The following is a 23,196-nucleotide window of genomic DNA, read 5'->3' on the forward strand; positions in this document are numbered from 1 at the left end:
CAAACACTTATCAACTTGGCTATGAGTGGAAATAATTTTTATCTGTATTTTGGTTATACTGACTAATTCACAATAATATCGGATCAAGTTAGACACAAATAGACAGAATTGCACTGTTATCATTAAATTGGACCACAAGCAACATATTCAGCAATATGGCTTTAATCCAAGAACAAGTCCATTATGAATACAGTAGTACTCAAGAAAGTCTGTGATTACTGGCCAGCAGTGTTACATCCTTGCAATAACTTCCAACTTAATATAGCATTTCTAGCATTTACAAATGTATAGATAAATAAAACATTAAGTAAACACTAACCCCATTCTGTATCACACCATTAACACAGTCAGATACTCCAGCATGTGAGCTGTTAAGGGAATGCCCACTTTTCATGTAGTCATGTCACTCAGTTTTACTGCATTTATATGAAGCATATGCAAATGCCACTAATTCACACAAAGCTCTGTGCTACTACTACCGAAAGGTAATAGACTGCCCAAAATAATATCAATATAGAACGAAAAGTTGCAGTTTCAGCAGTATGATGTCCTAGCCAAACTATAATTGTTTTCGTTTGCTGTGTTGGACTAGATGGAACCAACCTAATGTGATGTACTGCTAAAACAGTGAAGTATGTTCAAAGCTATTTAAACTACTGAGCTTCTCCTGAAAGGTTACTACATCACCACAGCTTAACAGAGCCAAGTTCATGTCCCCAGCCCATATGCAACCTCAGCTCTTATTAAACCATAGAGGTAGGGCTTATGGTGAATAAAACTGCCTCCTTCCACCACATATGACTGAACTGGCATTGACATTCATTTTCACTGTCTGTGGCCAGCTCCTACAGCACTTGGACAATTAACTGGATCATTGCCAAGGCTGTCTCTCAACAAGACAAAGCTGACTTACTTCATGTGTTACTTTGGAAACACTTGAGATCTCTAGCTTTTTAATTATTCTTTGAATAATTCTATATCATGGATTGTGTACATTTTTCCATTGCATATGCCTCCTTTAATGTTACATGCATATCTTTTTGATATGGGGACACTGAAAATGCACCCTTCTGTTTTCAAAGGTCAACCTAACAATAGATGCATATGCAAATTAATAGATAATAACAGGCTTAATGAGAAAGTTACTGGCTTTTAAAATCTTTCAAAAATTGAGATTTCCAACCCACACTGATATAAATGAACAAGTTGTAATAAGACTAGAACACTTATGTTATTTAATTTGGTGATCTGCAGAGATCTTCATACTAACTCTGCTAGCATTATGATTTTGCAGCTGTAACGATTAAGCTCCTTATATGAAAGTTCACACAACTTGTTTAAATGTCAAAATAAAATCAGCAGACTTTGGCATTAATTTTGCTGTTTTTTGTCGTCTGCCTTTCTTCAATCTGAAGAAAACACAAGGCCTATGGCTTTAAATCACATCTGCTAAACCACAGAATACATTACTTAAACACCATTTTCCTATCTAGATTCAAATGTTCTTCTATTTTTGTAGGTCACTCAGAGTACGATTCCAGATCTTATTGTAGCTTTCATTCAAAATCTGTTGCTAGTGAAAGTAAATCAGAGCTTCTCATATGCAGTAAATTACCTCAGTGCTGGCAGTATCCTTTCCATGATGTGACTTACAATTACATGGTGTTTGGTCACAGTGGCTTACATCCCTTCCTTAAAATGGCCTATGTTTTTACTTTGTTCATTACTTCTAGGCTGTTATAAACACATGCTAATGTCTTCAAGAAAACTTGGCTGAAGTACATTTCATCACTTAACTTTTAGTTCAATACTTTAACTTTTCATTTTATCACAAGCAACACTTGAAAGAAACTGCAGTTGTCATTAGCTGAAGAACTTACTGTCTCTATTTCTTTTCTGATACACAATATGTTTCTCTTTTGAAGCAAATGTAGATATCATGCAAGAGAAGATTACGATTTCAAAATAGAAATATACTACAGAGGCAGATGAATTAAAGAGGACTGCAAATGAGACATAACACACACATTTTACCAATAACTAGTTTAAAAAAAAACTGTGGGAGTAGCATGTTAAACAAGCTAAACTGTGAGCCACTGACACAAACATGATGGACAATTAGTCACCAAACGTTCAGATCAGCAGCATGGAAGTGCTGACAAACAGACGTGCTGTAGACAGACAAACAGAAATGTAAGCAGTCTCTCACCCCTAAGCAGTAGGCTGATGTCACAAGACTAAGAAGGCAATGCCACCCCCCCCAGGACTGCAAGCTCAGTGTGACAGTTGTCAGTGGTAGTGCAGACTACACTGTATGTTCTCAAAAACACACAAAATAACAGCTGCTAATATTTATTTGGTGCACAGTTTGAATACCTTCTGTAGGTTACAGTCTTGTGGGTGGAAAGCTAGTCTTATGACATGACTCCGCTAGTGGAAAGCTTACCCAACTGGTCCATTTGCCAGTGCGACAGACTGCATGATAGTGGACTACAGACCAGGTGCCTGACTTTCTGACAGTTTTCTTCCAGAGATAGATAGACAGACAGACAGAATCTAATGTTGAATGTTATCATATAGGTTGTGACCATTCAAAAGAAGTCACATACTTTTTCATCCCAAAATTAAATTTAAATCTTTATAAATAGGTAATTGTTACCCATTCCAGTCAACTAACACATAAACTGAAAAAAGAGTTTATGAGAATCTCACTCAGATTAAATACTACTACTAGTAATATGAAAAATAATAAATTGCAACGAAGACGTATACATTAAGCTGCAAAATAAATTGCTGTAAACATTTTCAGAACTTTCTTAATAAGATCTGATAAGGTTGCTATATTTAACAGACACAACTTTAGAGCATTGTAATTGAAATGTTAGTTCTGCTGTTCATACCAAACTAGTATACCAGTCCCACTACGCGAGTTGCAGGTCATCCAAAAGAACTGGAGAGAGTGATATCTTGGCTGATCAAATCTGGTGTGGGTATAGGTGCTGGATTGCTATACCCTGCATAACTAATACTTACTGGATGCTAGCCAGAAATGCCCATGTAAAGATTTAACTTAATAAAGGGTATACAACAAGTACAAAAGTTCTTGGGATGAGAAATACATAAAAATACATATCCTGAAAGTGCATAACATAAACATGAGTCTATGTCTGCAAACAAAAGACTGCATTTATTAACACAGGGCTAGAAGCAATCAACAAATAAAGTAGTTACACACTTGCATTCAAGTTTAGAATAAAGAAGCACACAGTTTTAGTTCACATACTAAAAATGTACACCAAGTCATACACTATACATTTCTTCTCAATTCTGTCATTGTATGCCTGTCATCTGGTTTCCAAATTACAAATTCATTTAATAGTATATTAATCCTTACTCTCATAACATCAGCAGACATATTAATGTTACTCCAGCAAAACTGTGAGCAAATAAGGAAAGGTAATGGAACAGAAGGTTGTTCATTCTCTTCAATAATCCATAAAAGTTTCCATGGAAACGGGTATGGAAACCATGCACTGAGAAGTCTGATAAAATCTGAAAAACTTGATCATATACATGCGTGCATGTATATACATGTATAATATACTTTAAAAGTCCCTCGAGATGGCGTATGTTATGAATAATATGCAGTTTAAATAAGCCTTGGAAAAAAAAAGGGAAACTGTGTAAGTTGATCTGTATATGGATCCCTCTCAGTTGACTGAGTTTTCAGAAACTCAGAGTTCATAATGGTGAGATGACATGATCAAAATTCTGAAACCCAAAGCTTTTGGATAGAGATCCTGGTACAGTGAGGATTGGGAAACCTACCATTTTCCTGAACATAGTGCGATGTTGAAGTTGGTGTCTGTAATTAGCAGGGGGTGTGGGGGAGTAGGGGTTGCAGGTGGTCTTGTCACCCTGCAAAACCTTAAAAAAATAGATTTTTGTTCTTTATTGTTTTTTTTTTAATGTTCAAGTTATTAGAAATGTGATCATATCATCTCTACAATATGAATTTCGAGTTTCTGAAAACTCAATCAACTAACTTAGATATATGTGTGTGTGTGTATATATGTGCATGTGTGTGTCTGTGTGTAATGTGTATACACACATATGAAGCATGTGTAGGCATAAACTTATGTGTGTCCACGTGTACAGATATAGTGTTGTCTGTGTATGTGGGTTCATACATGCATGCACACACATATATATGTGTGTGTGTGGGGGGGGTATGTTTGAGTGCATTTGGATCTAGATGTTGTCAAGTTTGTTTTTTCTTAGCCATGTATCCTTAAGACATATTCACTAAATCCCATTTCAGCACAACTTACAAATGTGCTACAATGTGAATCTTGGGGAAGGTGGCATGTCATGTACTCCCATGTTCCTGAAGTATATATCCCCGTATAACTGACGTATAATAAAGCAGGGGCCAATGAATGGGTGATGTTCTTGAAAAGACAGATCGTCAGGTATGTCGTGTGTGCATGCATATGTGTGTGCACATTTTTATTTTATATATATATATATATATATATATATATATATATATATATATATATAAATATAATACACACACATACACACACACACACACACACACACATACATTATGTGTGTGTGTGTCTATAAATGATAAACGCAATGATGAGTTTTAGGGTTAAAGGAATGATTTGATAGGCATAAAAAATTCATGTAGAGCAAATACTTACATAAAATGCTTACATAAATAAACAAAAAAACAAGACAGACAGTAAAACATAGCAATGAGACAAAAATGTAGTTGGTTCTGTTGTTATTTTGCATGGATACAAGCTGGATTAGCAAGGCCTCCTTCACTACATGAGGTCTATAGTTCCACAGACCATTAAGTTTTTTTTAAAGGTCACAGGCTTAAATATAAAGTATGAGTAGTGTCTCTAGTGCCTTATAACTCTCATTAATATTCAAAATAACTGTTGCTAATGACTTATATGAGATCAGTACATGCAGCTCTTATCGCAGCACAGCAAGAAGGAAAAAAACTGCAAGAATGAATGGCCATGTGTGTCATCTGAAAGTGTGTGTGCTTTTTTTTTGTGACAGGATGTCTCAATCCAGAAATATGCATCAATAACATTATAAGGTATTACATTAAATAACAAGGAAAACACAGTATAGCATATATTATGATTTCACCTTCTTTTTCATTCTTACATCTTTACCTTTCTCTGTAACTCTTTGATTCTAGACATTACATACAGAAGTCTTTTTATTTGAAGAAGACCATGCAGTTTTAATATAAACTTGACCTACAGTATTATACCTTTGCCACTGTGGCTAGGTACTCTATCTGCTCTTTTATCACAGTTAATATCATGCCTCTGTTAACCCTTGTAGGCACAAATTAAAGAGATAAAAGTACTTCCATTTTTGTAAGCCAACAGCAATTATATCCTGCCTGAAGCACTTTAAAGCCAATTGTCCTCATTTCCCTCAGAGAGTGCGAATGTGTAGCGAATGCTTAATGTCCATCATGCTATAGATATGACTGGTGCAGTTGGCTCCCTTTTCCTGCCGTTTGCAATAGAGAGCTTTTCTGCTTTCTGAACAGTTAAAGGATGATTGCCTCTTACCTTGCTGTCCCTGTGGATGAGTTTCAGTTCATAGTCCGGGAGAATGTCTTTCCTTTTATTTACATCTTCCAATGCCATTTCGATGGCAGGTCGACATGCTCTCCCTCCAGGCCAGCCCCCACTCATGGGGAAAAAGGCGCCAATATGAAGGGACTTCTTTCCTGTAGTGATGGACAAGAGGGAAAAGAAAAGGCATAGGGTTAGCTCCTTAGTGATAGACATTCCAGATGAAGACTTTATAGAGAAAGACTGCCTGGTTAATCAGGTATATATTGTGTGAGGGAGACAGAAAAAACAAGCAAGCAAGGAATCAGGAACCCTCTCCATTTTAATGCAGCACTATCAATGAAAAAAAGCAGCTTGTGATGTCACACTGGATATTAGCATCCAGCCTCACAGAGGGGGAGAGAGAGAGTGAGAGATGAAGGGAAGGCGGAGGGAGAGAGAGAGAGAAAAGAAAGGGGTGTCTGCAACAGGAACATGAGTGAACAGTGATGCACAGGAGAGTGAAATAAAGGAGGAATGCAAGATTATGTGCAATTCTGAATGAATAGAAATAATTATATCAGACAATAAACTCCTCTAAATCAGACCAAACTGCATTACAATTTTACTCTCATGGTTTTATACTGATGAAAATGTCTAGCAGTGAGTACAGAAACACAGGCACTAATAAACAAGAAGTATTGACTAAATATTATGCATGTGGATGTTTAATCAGTTAAGGTATACTTATCTGCACTGCTACTCAAAGAAGTAAAGTATCCCAACATTTCTTAGGAATTAAACCTTGGTATCCACTCAGTGACTGAAATATGTTATTATTAACTATTTAGGTAATGTCTTTCCAGGTTTTTGTACGGAATAAATCATTGTGATCAGTGCCGAAGAAAACAGTTGAGAACATGAGCTTTCATTCATTCCTACCAAATGTTATTTTAGCAATCTGTTTACATTAAAAGTTTTTTTCTAAATACATAAAACAGAAATCCAGTCAATGCTGAAGCACATATCAACACAAGTTATTTACATTGTACATGTGCTGCACTTCTGCAACATTGTGATACAAGATTCACAGAGTTTTAAATAATCGTTTTTGTCTGTACTTTCTCCATTAAATGAAAAAAAACAGTGGAACCATAAAAGAGGTAGAATATTTGTTTGAATGGCAGCTCTGCTGACAAGTGTTCATAGGCTAATAATGATTAAAGGGCAACTAAAGTGAAAGTCAAGGTTACAGTGTGTTGTGAAAATGTACTTTTCTCCAAGGCAGAAGGACATCAAGAGTTGTTATATTGTAAGGGGATGCAGGAGCATAGCCCCTTGCATAATGGGAGTTATGGAGGGCTTTGCAGTGCAACAGAAAATAAATACCCAGTGGATTTTTTATCATATTTTACATTGTGTAAAACAGCGTTTGCATTGCTGTCCTCCACACTAACACCACAGCACTAAGTCAAAGATGCCATTTGATGTGATTGGCATATAATACATATTAGCTCACCAAATGCCATGTGCTGCAAATGAAGTATGGCACATGTAAACAGAAGGTTACTGAAATCTATGGGGCAAAATTACATTTCACATCAGCTGCCTACACCTTTGCTATAGTCAGACTAGACTACAAGTAAATAAACATTAAACCAAGGCTGATGTCCAGTAAAGTATTTAAATGCAGGAGACAGAGGCACACTGTACTATGAGTGATAACAGCAACAATGTTTGCTTACATCCTTCAAAGCTGCAAACAGCTAGTTTAATTTACAACATGAAGTAGTATATTGCATTTAAAATGGGTTTGAGTATAGATTTAGAGGAATGAGATTAGATTGAACATCTGATTCTGTTGATGCATTAATCTGAAGCACACTGAGATGATCATACAGAGCCAGTACAATTGTATTCATTTACTTACTCACTTACCTACCTAGTTAGTTAGTCAGTTAATTAGTTACATTCGATATCATTTGTCTGCAGGATTGTTTTTGAGCTAAAAGTGAGTCATATTTTTCTGGCTTTTTAATATTATCCATCATATGCAAAACCACTGTGTAACTCTGTTGCATGCCTTAGCCCTATTTACATCAAATTAGCATGTCTGCCCCTTACCCCTTGATAATTCATCAAATATTCTTCATTCCTACCTTGTCTTCACTGCTTAATGTAATTGGCATATTGTGGGAGTATATTAACATATCAAAGAATGCACTCCGACTCAGAATTGTGATCCCCAACCCTGTTTTGACTATTGTTTTCTCCCCTTCACAAAGTTTATATGACATTGGACTGGTTATTTATAGAGAGGAGAATTTTAGGGTGAAGGATCAAAATATCCTGACAAAGTATGGTCTGGTTTTACCATCCTTAGTAAAGCACAGTTGTGTAAGATATTACCATAACCGCAAATGCCCTACTTTTCACTATTGCAATATCTTTTATACTTGGGATATCCTGCTGAAGATAGTCTCATGTATGGTCAGCATACTGAAGCCTTTACCCTTCCAACAGTCATATGTCCTACACACAAGTAGTAAGGTGTATATATATATATATATATATATATATATATATATATATATATATATATATATAGACAGATACCTTATCCACAGAAATGAAGTGTCCCAGGAGAACTAGAGCAATTACAAAGAAACAATAACATGTCCATTCACAGAAGGGAAAAAAAGGAGATAAAGACATAAGAAGAAACCCTTCAGCCAGCAGAAGACCAACAGATAAATAAAAAAATGGGGGCAGGAGGGAAGGACAGAATGCTGCAACAGTGGGAATTAGGACATCTACTGCTATGATATGATCTTACACAACTGTACTATGGCCTTCTTTAACACTGATGCAGTATTCCCTATACTGGGAGAGTGCAAACGCTACTGAAAAGCATGGGAAGAAGAAGACAGAGAAGAACCCTCCACAAACCCATGAAGTATAGCCCTGGCAAATCCAACTCTGGTCCTGAAAATGACATCCAACTTATAATGCTCACTAAAAGTGCTACAGAAGACAAGTAGCAGCTTCCAGGATGTCTCTAGTATCCAGAACCTTGGAAAAAAGCACTAGAAAAGGTGACTGCTCTGGTAGAATGAGCACAAACCAAAGATGAAAGCCGATTGCCAATAAAAAATAACAAATAGAAATGGCCTTTGGAATCCAGGAGGAGATGGTTTCCTTAGACACTGCTAAACCCAATTTTCTTGCATGAATGGAAACAAAAAGATGCTCAGATTTTCTGATACCTTTTGTCTTATCAAAGTATTATCTCAGCTGTCTGTATAAATCCAAGGCATGTACTACCTTGTCACTAGCCAACTGAAGGAAAAAGGGGGGAAAGATGGATAGACTAACTCAAGGACAAATCATTAACCTCACTAGGCATAAAAGAAGGACTAGTGTGGCTTTCCATGTTGGCTGCACACTGATCAACAACTTAATACCAGTGTGAGAAAAGAAACTGATAGATAAAAGCCAGTACTTATGCCTGTTTTACTAAAATTCAATTTTTGGCTAGTAAGTACACTGCCTGGATGCCAGTAAAGAAGAATCTGAGAGAGCCAAAAGGAAAATCAACTAGAAAAGGTGAAGAGAAGGCACTAAATGGGAATAATCATGTAGGTGTTCAGCAAAAAGCAGTTTGAGCTCCAGCTTTAGTACAACAGATGGCTTCCAGTAACTTAGAGAAAAAATAAGTCAAATGTGCTCAGAGTTGATTAAAATAAATGAAGCACTAAAGGAGTATATCAATTCAAATAACAAAAGTCTGAAAAATGGAAGAAGCTTTAAACAGCTATTCAGATGAACTGCTGAGCTGCAAAGATCAAGACTGAAATGAAGAAAATGCTGGCTGAGTATCAGGCTGATCAAGAAGAGCTGTTTCAAAAAATGGTAGACTTAGAGGACAGAGCATGCAGAGAAAACCGGAGATTTTCTGCTGTACTAGAGAAACAGGAAGGAACAGACTGTATTAATTTTATGACAGCGCAAATGAGTAACTAGACTACTGGTATTCTGCAGCAGGATCTGTTAAATGAAAGGGCACATTGTGTGTATGTTTGAATCCTGGCCACTAGAAAGCAACCAAAACCTGTATTAATAAACAGTTAGTCATACCAGCAGAAATGGTTGATACTGACATAACTGTGGCAGAAGGACAACATATTAAAAACTGGAAAGAATAGAGTGTTTGTGGAAAATGATTATTCGCTGTAGACCAGGCAAGAGAGGAGCACACTTATCCCAGCAATCAGGGAATGATGACAGGCAGGTGAGAGATCCAAGTTGGTATATTGAGCTGTTTTCAGAATATTTTTCTCCTGAAGGATCACAATTATTTTTGATGCAGAACAGCCTAGGGGAGAAATGCACAAGTTTGTCAAACAAGGGGTGAGCCATCAAACAGAAGGAGACTCTGCTTCTCATTCTTCTGATGGTAAGATTCATAGAAAGAATTTTTTTAGTGAAACCTTTTCCAATGTACCAAAGGAAATGCTTGAGAGACAGAAAAAAAACACAGTAGTTGACTAGAAGAATTGGAAGTATCTTGGACTTGCACCAGGTTCTGGGGTTATGTGATAGAGATCAACAAGACCAGCACCAAAAAAATTAGTGAATAAATGTGAAACTATAAAGCATCAATCATACTTGTAAAATATGACTTTACAAGAAAAATTGGCTTTGAAAGATTGGATTTTTGCTCACTTTGTTAAACTTGTTGGGGGACTGACAGGCATATGCCACACTTCATGTCATTAATGTTTAGAAGGAAATAAAATGCAGAAAAAGGGAAAATGAAAATCCAAGGAGAGAGCTTTTGTTCTTAGCAGTATTTTATAAAACTTGTTAAGATATAATTTGCATGACATACAGTAAAGTATTTTCAGTGATTGTTGTATGCAATAAAGATACTAAAGTAAACAAGTACTTTTATTCTCTCTTTTTTAGTTTTAACAAATGTAGACATTATATGTAAAAACAGAAAAAAAGGCTTGACAAAAATCACATTTAATTCAATAGGTTGCAATCTTGGAATGTCGGGGTGGGGGATGGGATGTAAGTGCGCATTGGTTATAATATGTATGGTACTGAAATGTTTTCTTTTTACTTTTGCAGGGGTGAACGTCTGGATTTAATGCCTTTGGCTTAATCTCATGTCATTTTTTATGAATGTAAATTGATTTTAAAAAATGAAGGACCACAATGTAAAAATTAGTTTTCTTTAAGCAAATAAATCTGCAGTGCCAGTTGAGAAATTTGGGGCTTAGGACGTATTTTTATATATTTTCTTCTTATATTTTTATGGAAACAAGACGACTAAAGGTGAAGGCAATAAACCAAGAGGTCTGGACATTGTTTACTGAGAGAAACCTAAAATTAAAAGTTACAAGGGCAAGCAGTTCAGTGAAAAATAAAATTTTGAAATTATTGAAAGTGAATAAGAGCAGCTTTTCTGGTAGCTAAATAATTTAATGCATTTACTAGAACAGTGCATCACTTAGCTTTATTTAAAGATAGCCAGAGTACTTTTTCTTAAGGCTAAAAGTGAATGTTTTCTGAAAACAAATTGTTTTTTTCACATCTGGGAGGGGAGTAAAGATAAGACAAGAACAGACAGCAATTAGTTTAAGTAGGAGCACAGGCTGTAACATGGATCTTAGCATGCATAACCTTAATTTTAGGTTAGTTAATGCGTCTGGGTACAGCTGTTGATTTGGGGCAATTGCTCCTATCAGGAGAGTTAAACTTCATTATATGAAGATGTACATAGTTTTGTGTGTTTGTTTTAAGTTAACAGGTTATAAGTGTATGTTTGTATTATTTTGTTTGTTTGAGGGTTTTCATTATAACAAGAATTTATTTATTTATTTTTTATTTGTTTACCAGGATGTCTGACTGGGCCAGAAGTCCATTTTCAGAGGAAGCCTGGGGGATAAAGTTCCTTTGCAAAAACCACATGCAAATCCAAGCAATACAATACCAGAAACACACAACAATTTTACAATACAAGAAAACACATTACAGGATAGTACAAGAAATACTAAATAACTAAATTGAAGAAATAAATAGATGTCTAACAAAATATACAATATAGAGTAATAATATTCTGAGTGGAAAAAAATTGCTAACTAGCAATCTGACAAATAAAAGTAGATTGCACCATCATAGGGAAATTGTAGATTTTTAGGTAAAATGTAATGGTATAGGAGGAAAATAGTATTAATATCATATATTGTATAGAAGGCAAAAAAAAAAAAAAAATGGGTCTATATCACGTCGAACTAACATAAGTTCGAACGTTGTAATATAAAATATCAAACCCTAAAGAGTGTTGTTGTGTCTTTCGGCTTTTCCCGGTTAGGGGTCGCCACAGCGGAACTCCGGTCCGCTAATGATTGGCAGTTGATTTTTACATGCTGAGTTGCCAGCCCTAACGCACAACCTTCAACGAAGGTACGCCCATTCACGCATGTCTCCACAGTAGATGATCTAGCTGAGAATCAAACGGGACAATGTCTTGCTGTGAGGTGATAGAGTGAAATTCAGAAATAGCGAAGCCACGGTACATTGATTTTCTTTCCCCAGGGAAAAAATCGGTAGTCCATTTTCGGGGCTTTGCTATTTCCTTCACTGTGGCGCGATCTCGGAGTTGGTATATTTAAGTAGGGGTGTGGGGAGGGTGAAGCACCCCCCATTTTAGTTTAAGTTTAAGGTTTAAATTTCTTTTTGTCACAGAAGAACGATTGTTTTCCCTGGCAAAAAAATCTCTATTCTGTGTTTTCGTTATTGGGTTTCGGACTTTAGGGTTTGATATTACAACATTCAAACTTATGTTAGTTTGACATTATGATATAGACTCCAAAAAAAAAAAAACAGATGATATGCTAGTGGCATGTACTTAAGACAGTGACAGCATGGCAGTGTGGAGACTAAGACTTGAGATAGGTGTAAAGTGATTAAAGGAGTAGTAAATTAGTGGTAGGTAAAAAGAAGTTGAAATTTGGTGAGCACTGAAAAAAGCAGCTTAGAACAGAAAAAGAAAAAAAGATAATTATGGTTGAAGGAAAAGGGATGGACAGAATAGATCCGCTTGGGGTAGTGCAGGAGCAGAATTAAGTGTTAGCTTGGTGCACCTTAAGCAGTGTTTTAAATTTGGATGTATTGCTAATGTTTTAGTATCATTTCAGTTATGGAATTCCAGTACTTGGATATTTGGTAAGAGAACACAGAATTGCCATTATAGTCATTAGGTTTAGCTACTGTAAGCAGCAATTTGTTGAGAGGATCTTCTGTTGTTTGAGTAGGGCTGAACTAAGTTCTTAAGTGATGAACAGTAATCTGAATGGTATAAGATTCAACAAACAAATGTTAGTTGCTTGAGAGATAGGAGATGAGATAGTTTGATCCAATTTACTTTATGAAGTGCTGTACAGTGATATAATCTGTGAGGGGGGTTAGTAGCAAATTTTGTGATTTTGTTATAACAGGACTTCAGCTTGTTTGTCAGATTTTCTGAGGTTAGCAAATACTGGTGAGCCACAAAGGAGGGTAGACAGTAGATGGCTCCACAAAGGAGGGTAGACAGTAGATGGCTCCTTGCTATGGAATATCAAGTGGCATCGTTAGGTAAGGCTTGACTCTCTACAGTGAACCAAGCTTAATGTGGATCTTTTTGATAGGTAGAGTGAAGTGCTTGTCAAATTTTAAGTTGTCATCTATTGTAACTCTAAAGAGTTTGGTATGCTGTGCAGGTTCTATTTTAGTTTTATTAGCTGAGTAGATGGTGAAAGGGATATAGTTATCAGGTGCTTTACTATCAGTGAAGAGCATATGCTTTGCTTTATTTGGACTGAATATAAGTTGAGAGTCAGAGACATATTCTTCAATGTCCTGGAAATATTGTTGGGCTGTTTGTAGTTCTGGTAGGGAGGGAGCTGAGCATATGAGGGAGGAGTCATCAGCGTATTGAACAATAGCTGCATACTGGGTGGCTGTGCTGAGCCGATTGGTGAATATGGCGAAAAGCAGTGGACCGAGAATTGAGCCCTGGGGTACTCCTACTGAAACTGGTAGTAGGGTGCATAGTTCAGTATGCCACTTAACTGCCTGCTGGCAGTCAGTTAACTAACTGAGAAACCAGAGGAGGACAAGCTGGGCTAGATTTAAAGTATATCAAAATAACTACCAAGTGGGCTAAAAGTTCAACAAGAATTCCAAATCTAGCCCAACAAAAAAGTGAAGCAATAAAGCTCTGACAGGACAAACTTGGATAAAAAGTTTAATACATACACACCATTAATGCTCACAAAAATACGTTTTCGTTTGACATGCACTTCATCAGATGCAGGGCTGAATTAAACTCCTTCTATATATACTATTTCTCTTACATATCAACCAATGAAAAGTGAACCAATCAATTAATTAATTGTTACAACCTAAGCTGAAAAACATATGTATACCTGGCATTTGGGAACCAAAACTGGTTATAGATTATTCATTTTACTGATGAAGTGTATGTCAAAAGAAAACGTATTTTTGTGAGCATTAATAGTGTCTATGTATTAGGGTCATAGGGTCATAGATTAGTACTAGGCTAACTCACCATGTAGGCTATTATAAGCCTAGCCAATTACCCCATGTCAGAATCAAACCCTGCACCTTTTGTCTATAAGGTTAACACTTTAACCATTATGCCAACCTTCCAACCCAAAATAGGGACAAATATCCATTGAGGACACCAGAGCAAACCGACACAAACACAGGGAGGACATGCAGACTCCACACAGAAGGCACCCCAGCCAAGAATCAAACCAGACAACCTGTAGCTGTCAGGCAACAATGTCGCCACTGCACCACTGGCTACTTTTGATCCAAGTTTGTCCTCTCAGAGCTTTATTGCTTCACCTTTTTGTTGGGCTGGATTTGGAATTCTAGATTTAAAGTAGCTAGTTTTTAGCAGCTTTTGGTGTGGCACTGTATCAAAGGCCTTAGACATATCAAGAAAGATGGCAGAGACAAGCTGGTTATCATTTCTAAGATGGTTGATTGAGTTTGTAAAGCTGAGAAGGGCAGTGGTGGTACTGTGTTTAGATCTGAAGCCATGTTGAGATGCAGATAGGAGATTATTACTTAGCAGGTAGTTAAGGAGTTGTCTGTGTATACATTTTTAAAGAATTTTGGCTATAGGAGGGAATATGTCAATTGGCCTGCAGTTTGAGAATTTGTGGATGAGTATGAGATAGGAGACTTTCCAGATTTTGCAACATAATGCTCAGTAATTGACCAGTTTATTAGGAGAGATGTAGGGTAAGAGATGGAGTCTGCTGCTAATTTTAGAAATTGGTTGGAGAGTTGGTCAGCTGCAAGTGATAATGGCTTACATTTGGACATATTTTTTTATGTTAGTTTGAACTGATTTGATTGTAAAGGAATTGGGGGAAGTGCCTAGTACATTGGGGATAGATAGGGTGGTCTTGTTATTTTCTACTAGGGAGAGAATAGAGTTGATAAAGTGTGAATTAATTGTGTGGCTATACTATCTGTGGTATTTGGAGTGGTTGGAGATGGGGCTGTGTTCTGCCTAGGTGTAAGTAATTGTTTAATGGTACTCCAGCATTTCTGTCGATTGCTTTGGTGTTTTTTTGCATGGATGTACAGTAAAGCTTTTTGTTTTTTGATACGGTTGTGGAAGTCTTGCAAAATGTGATATAGATTCAAATGGAGATGACAAGAAACAACTGTATACAGGATCAGCCTGACAAACATTAGGGGGTGCATGTACCACAAAAGTTGAAAATAGACATTTAAAAAACTGTCAAATATAATAGTTAAGAATAAAACACCTTATCATAATAGCTACACTAAACATATTATTTTGGAATGTGAAAGGCCTCACAGATATAGACAAAAAGTATTGAATTACATTAAAAATGCAGAATGCCAATGGCAATGCTACAGGAGACCCAGTGATGAAAAAGTGAGCATGTGAATTTGATAAAATAGGATTTCAGGATAGTTACTCGGTAGACTATCAGAGACAAAGGAAAAAGGGAGATGTTATATCTTTTGCCAGAGGAGCCGCAATAGTGATAGAACAGGAAAGAAAGATATGTGCAAAGAGACACTCTGTCCTTATGAAAAAACAAAAAAATTAGGAACTGTCAAGAGGGGGTTTGAAGCTCAGCAACTCTCTTGCCAGAAGTTAGAGCCTCCAACAATATAGTCTTCCAAGTATGGCACTCAGGGAAGACAGAAATGCAGGCTCAAGAGGGAGCAGAGTCAATTTTTCAGAAACATTAAGGTTCCAAGAAGGGGGAATATGATCTCTTATGGCCTGATATTATTTATTATCTATTTATTTGCATTTGTTTACCGGGATGGTCCACTGGGCCAAAAGTGCCCATTTTCAGTGGAGGCCCAGGGAGGAAAGCTCCACATACAAAAGAAATTTAAATACAATCACATTTTCTATATACATAGAGAAATAACTTTAAAAAAAGACATAAGATCTTTCATATATTTCTAGCTAGAATAACAAGGCAATATACATTATATACAAAATGCAATATATCATCTGCTTTGGATACTGTAGAGTGAAGACAGCAAGAGATAGTTGTATAACTGTTAAATAGAGGGGAGAAAAAATTTAGTGAGATCAGGTGGGGGATGATGCGCTGTAGTCATAGCCACATGTACATTGCCATAGGGCTGAGAGATGCTGTTTTAGGATATGTGATTGGAAATAGTTCTGATAGAGCTGGGTAGGGAATTTCAAGTTGTAGCAATGGTACATGAGTAGAGAGATTGACCAACTGCTAGACTGGGTATTTGCACTTTTAGAAGGAATTTATTTTCAGATCTGAGTTGTCAGGAAGGCTTATGGAAAGTAAACAGGGAGGTGAGGGGAGGACAATTGGAAGGTTTGCTAATGATATTGTGAGCTGTGGTTAACTGCAAGTAGGTTAGGTGATGGGGAAGTTTGAGCCATTTTAGTTACGTAGGGAGATGCAGTGATGGGAGGAGTAAGTTTTGTTGGTAGTGAACCTGGCAACCTTGTTATAACAGGACTCGATCTTGGATTTTAAGGAACTTTGAATGTTAGTGAACAAATGGACATTGTATAAAAGTGAAGGAAGCAAATAGGATAGTGCAAGGGTTTGTCTAGTGGTGGGTGTGAGGTACAATTTATGCTTATAGAAGGTACCTAGTTTCTGATGTTCTTTTTCTAATGCAGTTTTGGATGTGTAGATCAAAGGTTAAGTGTTCATCTCTTATAACTCCTAGAAGTTTAGTTTGAGACACTGCTCTAATGCAGGTTTTGTTTTGTGAATAGATATTAAAATCTGCTCTATGGGGGGGGGTGTGTGATTTTTTGGGGGTGAATAGAAGCAGGTTAATTTTGTTTGGGTTAAGCGCTAGATGTTTTTTATTCATCCATTCCTCAGTGATTGAGAAAGCATGTTGGGTCCTAGCTAGGAATTTTGTCAGCAATGCAAATAATGGTTAAGTTGTCTGCGTATTGTATTACAGGATTTAGGAGGAGGGTGGAGTGGAAGTCAGTAATGAATATGCTAAAAAGGAGAGGTCCCAATGTAGATCCTTGGGGAACTCCTGTGTGTATATTGAAAAATGGTGAGAAAGAGTGGAGCCATTTAGTGGCTTGCTGTCTGTTGGTTAGATAATCAGAGAACCAGTTAAGAGTGGGGGGGGGGGTGACATTCCCAGATTGGATAGCTTTGCCAGGAGTAAGGGGTGGGATGTGGTATTGAAGGCTTCGGAGAGGTCCAGAAATAGAGAGGAAACATTTTTTTCCAGTGCCCCTTGTTTGGGTAACAGTGTTCATGAATGATAGGAGTGCAGTGGTAGTACTGTGATATGGGAAGAATCCATATTGGGATGGGGATAACATCTTATTTTCTGTTAGGAAATTTAGGAGCTGAGCATGGATGCATTTCTCCATGATTTTGAATAGTGGGGAGAGTATTGCAATTGGCCGGAAATTGGTGAAATCTATGTTAGGGCCACCTTTCTGAAACGGGAATATGTAACCTTTTTTCAAGATTACAGGTACATGAGACTCTTGGAAGGATCTGTTGATTAATATGCTAATGGGGTAGGCTATAGATTTGGCTGACATTTGTAAGTAATCTGGGGGTAGATTATCTAGAGCAGGTGTACAGGGTTTTAGTTTGAGTAGTAATTTGTGAATGGTAGCTGTGGGGATAGGGAAGAAGGAAATGCAAGCATTGGGTGGTTGTGTGAAAGTTGCATGACTGTGTGTTCACTAGCTTTATAATTTGTTTGTGTGGGGGGTGGCAGAGAGTATGGATATGGTGTCTATGAATTGTGTGTTGAAAAGGGTTGCTATTTCATTGGGGGATTTGTCTGGATGTGGGCATGGGTTGTTTTTGCTACCTGGATACAGTAAACTAGAGATGGTACCCCAGAATTTCTTAGCATTGTTTATGTTTTGTTTTTGGGATGTGAGGTAGAAGTTTTTCTTGTCTCTGATTATGAAGTGTTTGGCTTGATTTCAGAGTTGTTTAAATTCTAAGAGGTGAGCAGTATGTTTGGTTTTAAGACAGAGTTTCCATGCTCTATCTCTGTTTATCATATGTTGTTTTGTGGCTCTAGTTAACCATTTAGCATGGTTAGTTTTGATTAATTTTACTCATAGAGAAGTGAAGTTATTTAGAATATTTAAAAATGTGGTATTGAAGAGTTCAACTGTCTCATCTAAGGGTAGCACTTTTAGGGCACTCCAGTCTATTTGTAGGAAGGTGATGTTTAAAGTTTCTGGGCTGAATTTGGATAGGTTCCTGGCTAGTTTATTCTGGTGGGTATTGTGGGTGGGGGAGTATTTCTGAAGGATATAAACAGGTAGGTGATTACTTACGGTTTGAGGTAATGTGCCTGTGGCTGAAATTTTACTCAGGTCAGACACTAGAATCCAATCTAGTGTAGAGTCATTGTTTTTGGTTTGGTTGGGTCTGGTAATGTCTGTTACTACTTGGGTGTAGGATAATAGGTTTATGTTGGAGGTGGACTGTTTTTTGATAAGTTCTAACCAATCGGTGTTAATGTCATCTAGGATGATTGTTTCATTTTGAACAGTTTTAGATGTCCAGGCAAGGATTTTCTTTCTAGTATAGGAATGTTATTTCTGGGGAGAATGTAGAGATTGACTATACAGATTTTTTTATAGGTTCATATGTAGGTACTAGGCTATTGGCCCTAGGGCCTATACAAGCCTAGCCAAAAATGTACCCTGGCTTTCGCCACCCAAGAAAATTATGTTCCTGTGCCCCTGTCAAGCAGAACCACAGAAGTGATCACCGGGGTGAATTTCCTATTACCTATCCAATCATCAAGATTTTTCTTGAAGAGTGCTAATGAGGAGCTCTGTTTGACATAGATAGGTAGTCTGTTCCAGAGTATGGGAAGTCTTTGGGACAGGAATCTATCCTTCCAGCATGTTCTGTTTATTGTGGTGACAACAGGTTTAGGTCCATAGAGCGTGTAGCTCGGAGGGATTGGGATTTCTTTAGGTGGAGCATGTCCAACAGCTCTGGGTTTGACATAGCTTTGTATGTTAGGCAGAGATCACCTCTGAGTAGGCGATATGCGACGGAGTAAAGCTGGAGTTTTTTGAGACGGTCTGCGTAAGGCATCTGTTTGAGGCCAGTAATCCTCTTTGTGAGGTATTTTTGCGGCCTTTCCAGTTGTTGTAGATGTCTTGTGAGGTACATACCAAAAGGGGCGTTGTACTCTATAATGGGTCTAATGAGTGATGAGTAGAGGGGAACAATGACCTCTTTTTTTCTGGATGAGAAACCTTTTGTGATGAGGTGTGCCACGTAGAAGGATTTCCTGACCACTTTGGCAATGTGATTATCAAAGGAGAGACTACTGTCCACCTGTGTCCCAAAGTCTCTTATTACACTTTTGGTGTTAAGTAGACTACCGCTTATGTGGTAGTTCATGGGTACAGAATTTCTACCAAAGGGGATGACAATGCACTTTTTGGCATTGAGCCTGAGACCATGTCTTTGACACCAGGCATCTGTCTCAGTGAGGCCCTTTTGTAGGATGTCCACATCATTAGGAGTTTCAATTATGGCTCCTAGTTTGCAGTCATCTGTGAATTTAGTTAGCCAAAGACCTTCTGTGTTAGCCTGTACTTCAGAGAAGTAGATACCAAACAGGAGAGGACCCAGGACTGAACCCTGTGGTACTCCACTTGTCACTGGTCTGAAGTCTGATTTGGAGTCTGCTACTTTCACAGTGTTATTTAATTGGAGATACCCAATGAGAATTTCTGCAGATTCAAATTGAAGTATGGGGCTAGAGTAGGGGACAATGTTGAGGTGGTTGGAATAGAGTATGACAATGCCACCTCCTTTTTTATGGGGCCTGTCAGATCGAAGACAGTTGTGGCCTAGTGGGAGAAATTCAGTGCCTTTTATGTAAGGTTTGAATCAGGTTTCAGTAGTAGCAACTATATCAGGTTGGGTTTGGGAAATCCAAGCATGGCAGTTTGTGATTTTTGTTTCTGATGCTTTATAGGATTAGAGTTATCAATTGTAGGTTTTTACTGGAAGTATGATGGGCTGTGAAATCAGTGGAGGGTCCTGGGTTGGGATGGACATCCCCGCATTGAGAAAGGATTTGTTTTTTCAGAGGGTGGTAACTGTACAATAATCTTCTTTTTAGATGTTGTTTGCTAATTTGGGAACATGAGTTGTGTTTCTTAGTATGACATGACAGAACTTTTAGTATGGTGATATGAAAGACACCTTTTAGGAATTGCTTAACTTCAAAACTAGAAGACAAAGGTGATTCAAGGGCAGACAGGCAGAAATGGCTTACAAATTAGCTTTAGCAGAAGAGTATGCCAAATCAGTATTGAGCAATTAAAACAAATAACAAAGATCCTAGTCATGAGACAACAAAATAGAAAATCTCTTCAATTTAGCCACATAGGATTTTCTACCAGTGGATTTACTTGCAAACTGCAAAATCTGAAGCACAGCCCCAGAAAAGTGTGCCTAAAATTAATCAAAACCCTATCACCCAAAGTGTCAGTTGAAGTCTGGACAAATGAGGATGAATGAGAGACCCCTTATCTTGGATGAGAAGATCTATATGGTAAGGTAATGTGTGATTATTCCCCCTGACCATGTGAGAGAAAAGGGGGAGCCGGTGCTGTCTCTGCCAAAAGGGAGTCACAATCAAGTTTCTGGGTGTGTCCTACATGATCTTATACAAGGCTCTAGGAAGAAGAGGAAGAGGGGTTAAGTGTACAGGAACATCCCCTTTCAAGAAAAAGATATGAGATCCACTTGCCAAGCCAGTGGAGTTAAAATTCTGGAACAGAACAGAGGAAGTTGTCTGTTCAGAGGGGAGGCAAATAGATCGACTTGAGGAACACCCCACCAATGGACAATGTCTAGAAACACTGTCAAGCATCTATCTTTGAGGATATGTCCTGGACCTACTGAAAGAGAGTCTGACACTAGAATGTGCTCTGAAGGGATGTCAACTACCTGAAGAGAGACAGTCTGACACCAGAATGTGCTCTGAAGGGATGTCAATTGCCTGAAGACGCAAGTGATGGTGGATTGCAAAAATCCCAAGCCTGAAGGGCCAGCCTGCAAAGAAGGTAAGACCCCTGCTTGTTGATGTACCACATGCCTGTGTTCTTGTCTGTATAAACCTTTAGAGGACCTGGAACCCAAATGGCATGATTAAGGCCTGAAGAGCTAGATTAGAGCCCTCATCTCTTTAATGTTGATGTGGTATGACATCTGCTGATGGGACCAGAAACCCTGAACTTTCAGATTGCTGGAGAAAGCTCTGTAACCTTGACTGGAAGGATCCATGTACAGCTCTTGAAAAAGAAGAGGAATCTGAAAAGGCAGAATGGGATTTAGAGAGATCTGCTGAATTCACCTGCGTAGTTCAAGTTTGAGGCAGGGTAAAAGAGGGACTGGAAACTCCAGAGAGTTGCAGTGTTAGAATCAAATTGCCTTAAGATCCACTGAAATGTCTTGATGTGGAGTTTGGCAAAAGGGACCATAGAAATGGGGGATGTCATGAACCCTAGAGCTTGGAGAAATTCCCTTGCAGGAAGAACTAGAAGATAAAGAAGTTGTCAAGGTAAGGACCATGGGAGGTAGAAGACAAGCTAACATTGAATTGGTCTGAATCCTGCAACCTAAAAACACTTGGTCCTGAGAGGGAGTCAACACAGAGTTTTTGAGAATGAGAATGAATCTCACACTGCACAAGAACAGTATTGTGAAGTGTGGATTCTGAAGCAGGAGTAGCTAAGAGTGGGCTTGAATAAGAAGGTCATTCAGATAATGTAATATTTGGATTTCCTGAAGTCTGCAAATAGCTACCACTGGGGCCAGACATTTGATAAATACCACTGGAGCTGTAGAAAGAACAAAAGGCAAAGTAGAGAACTGATAATGAAAGTAAGAAACAGAGAAACATAAATATTTCCTGAAAAAGGATGAATAGAAATATGGAGGTAAACATTCTTCAAATCCAAGGAGCTAGAAATGCCTAGGGAAACAAAAGAGAGAGAAGCAAGTCTGAAGAGATAACATCTTAAAGGAAGGAACCTTGAGAAAGCTGCTGAGATAAGTCAGATCTAGAATGGGACACCATGACCCCTCCTTCCTGGGAAACAGAAGCATTCTGGGATGAAATCCTTTTTTATTTTATTAGTTTTATGAAATTGCAAATAAGTAACTGGACTTGTATTCCATGGCAGGATTTGTTATTTGAAAGGGCACATCACGTGCACAGTCCAAACATGGGCATGAGAAAGCAGCCAAGATCTGTATAAGTAAAGATGCAATCATACCAGCACAAAGAGTTGATCCTGACATAACTGTGGCAGGAGGGCAACATATTAAAAACTGGGGACTGTAGAGTGTGTGTGAAAAATTATTATTCACTCAACACCAGGCAGAAGAGAAGCAAATTTAAAACAACAATCAAGGAATGTTGACAGGCAGGTATTAGAGTCAAGCTGCTATATCCAACTTTGTTCAAAATACTGTTTCCTGGAGGATCATTTTTTTTTTTATGTGGGACAAGCTAAGGGGGAAATACAAATGTCTGTCCAACAACAGATGAGCTATCAAACAGAAGGAGAGTCTGCTTCTCATTCTACCGATGGTAAGGCTCATAGAGAGACACTGTCAGTGAAACCCTTTTCCAAAGTTACAAAGAAAAATGCTCGAGGAACAGAAAAAAGCACAAGAGATGACTGGAAGAATTGGGAGTACCCTGGAGTTGAACCAGAGTTTGGGGTTATGAGATGGGGATGAACAGAAAGAAGACCAGCAACAATGAAATTAGTGAATAAATGTGAGACTGTAAAAATATCAGTTAGATTTGTGGAATGAGGCTTTGCAAGAAAAAGAGTCTGAGATTTAATTTAATTTATAACCAAAAGCAGATATTTCTCTTAAAATAAGTTTTAAAGGGACTCTGCTTGTCATTCATCTGATAATAAGGCTCATAGAGAGATTTTGTAAATGACATATTTTCCAGTGTT

At 37.7% G+C, this 23,196-nt stretch overlaps 1 protein-coding gene across 2 annotated transcripts in view; it reads right to left on the reverse strand.

Annotated features, from left to right (window-relative positions):
- The window catches only part of LOC122812081 (gamma-aminobutyric acid type B receptor subunit 1-like), a 2,214,644-nt gene that overhangs the window by 663,121 nt on the left and 1,528,327 nt on the right, over positions 1-23,196 (reverse strand). For both annotated transcript variants that reach the window (XM_044084349.1, XM_044084350.1), the window contains one exon: positions 5,616-5,776. In XM_044084349.1, the coding sequence (XP_043940284.1) occupies positions 5,616-5,776 (161 nt within the window). The remainder of the gene's footprint in view (positions 1-5,615; positions 5,777-23,196) is intronic.

This window comes from Protopterus annectens, chromosome 9.part0 (genome assembly GCF_019279795.1).
Source record: "Protopterus annectens isolate FY-2018-M chromosome 9.part0, PAN1.0, whole genome shotgun sequence".
Classification (NCBI taxonomy): domain Eukaryota; kingdom Metazoa; phylum Chordata; order Ceratodontiformes; family Protopteridae; genus Protopterus; species Protopterus annectens.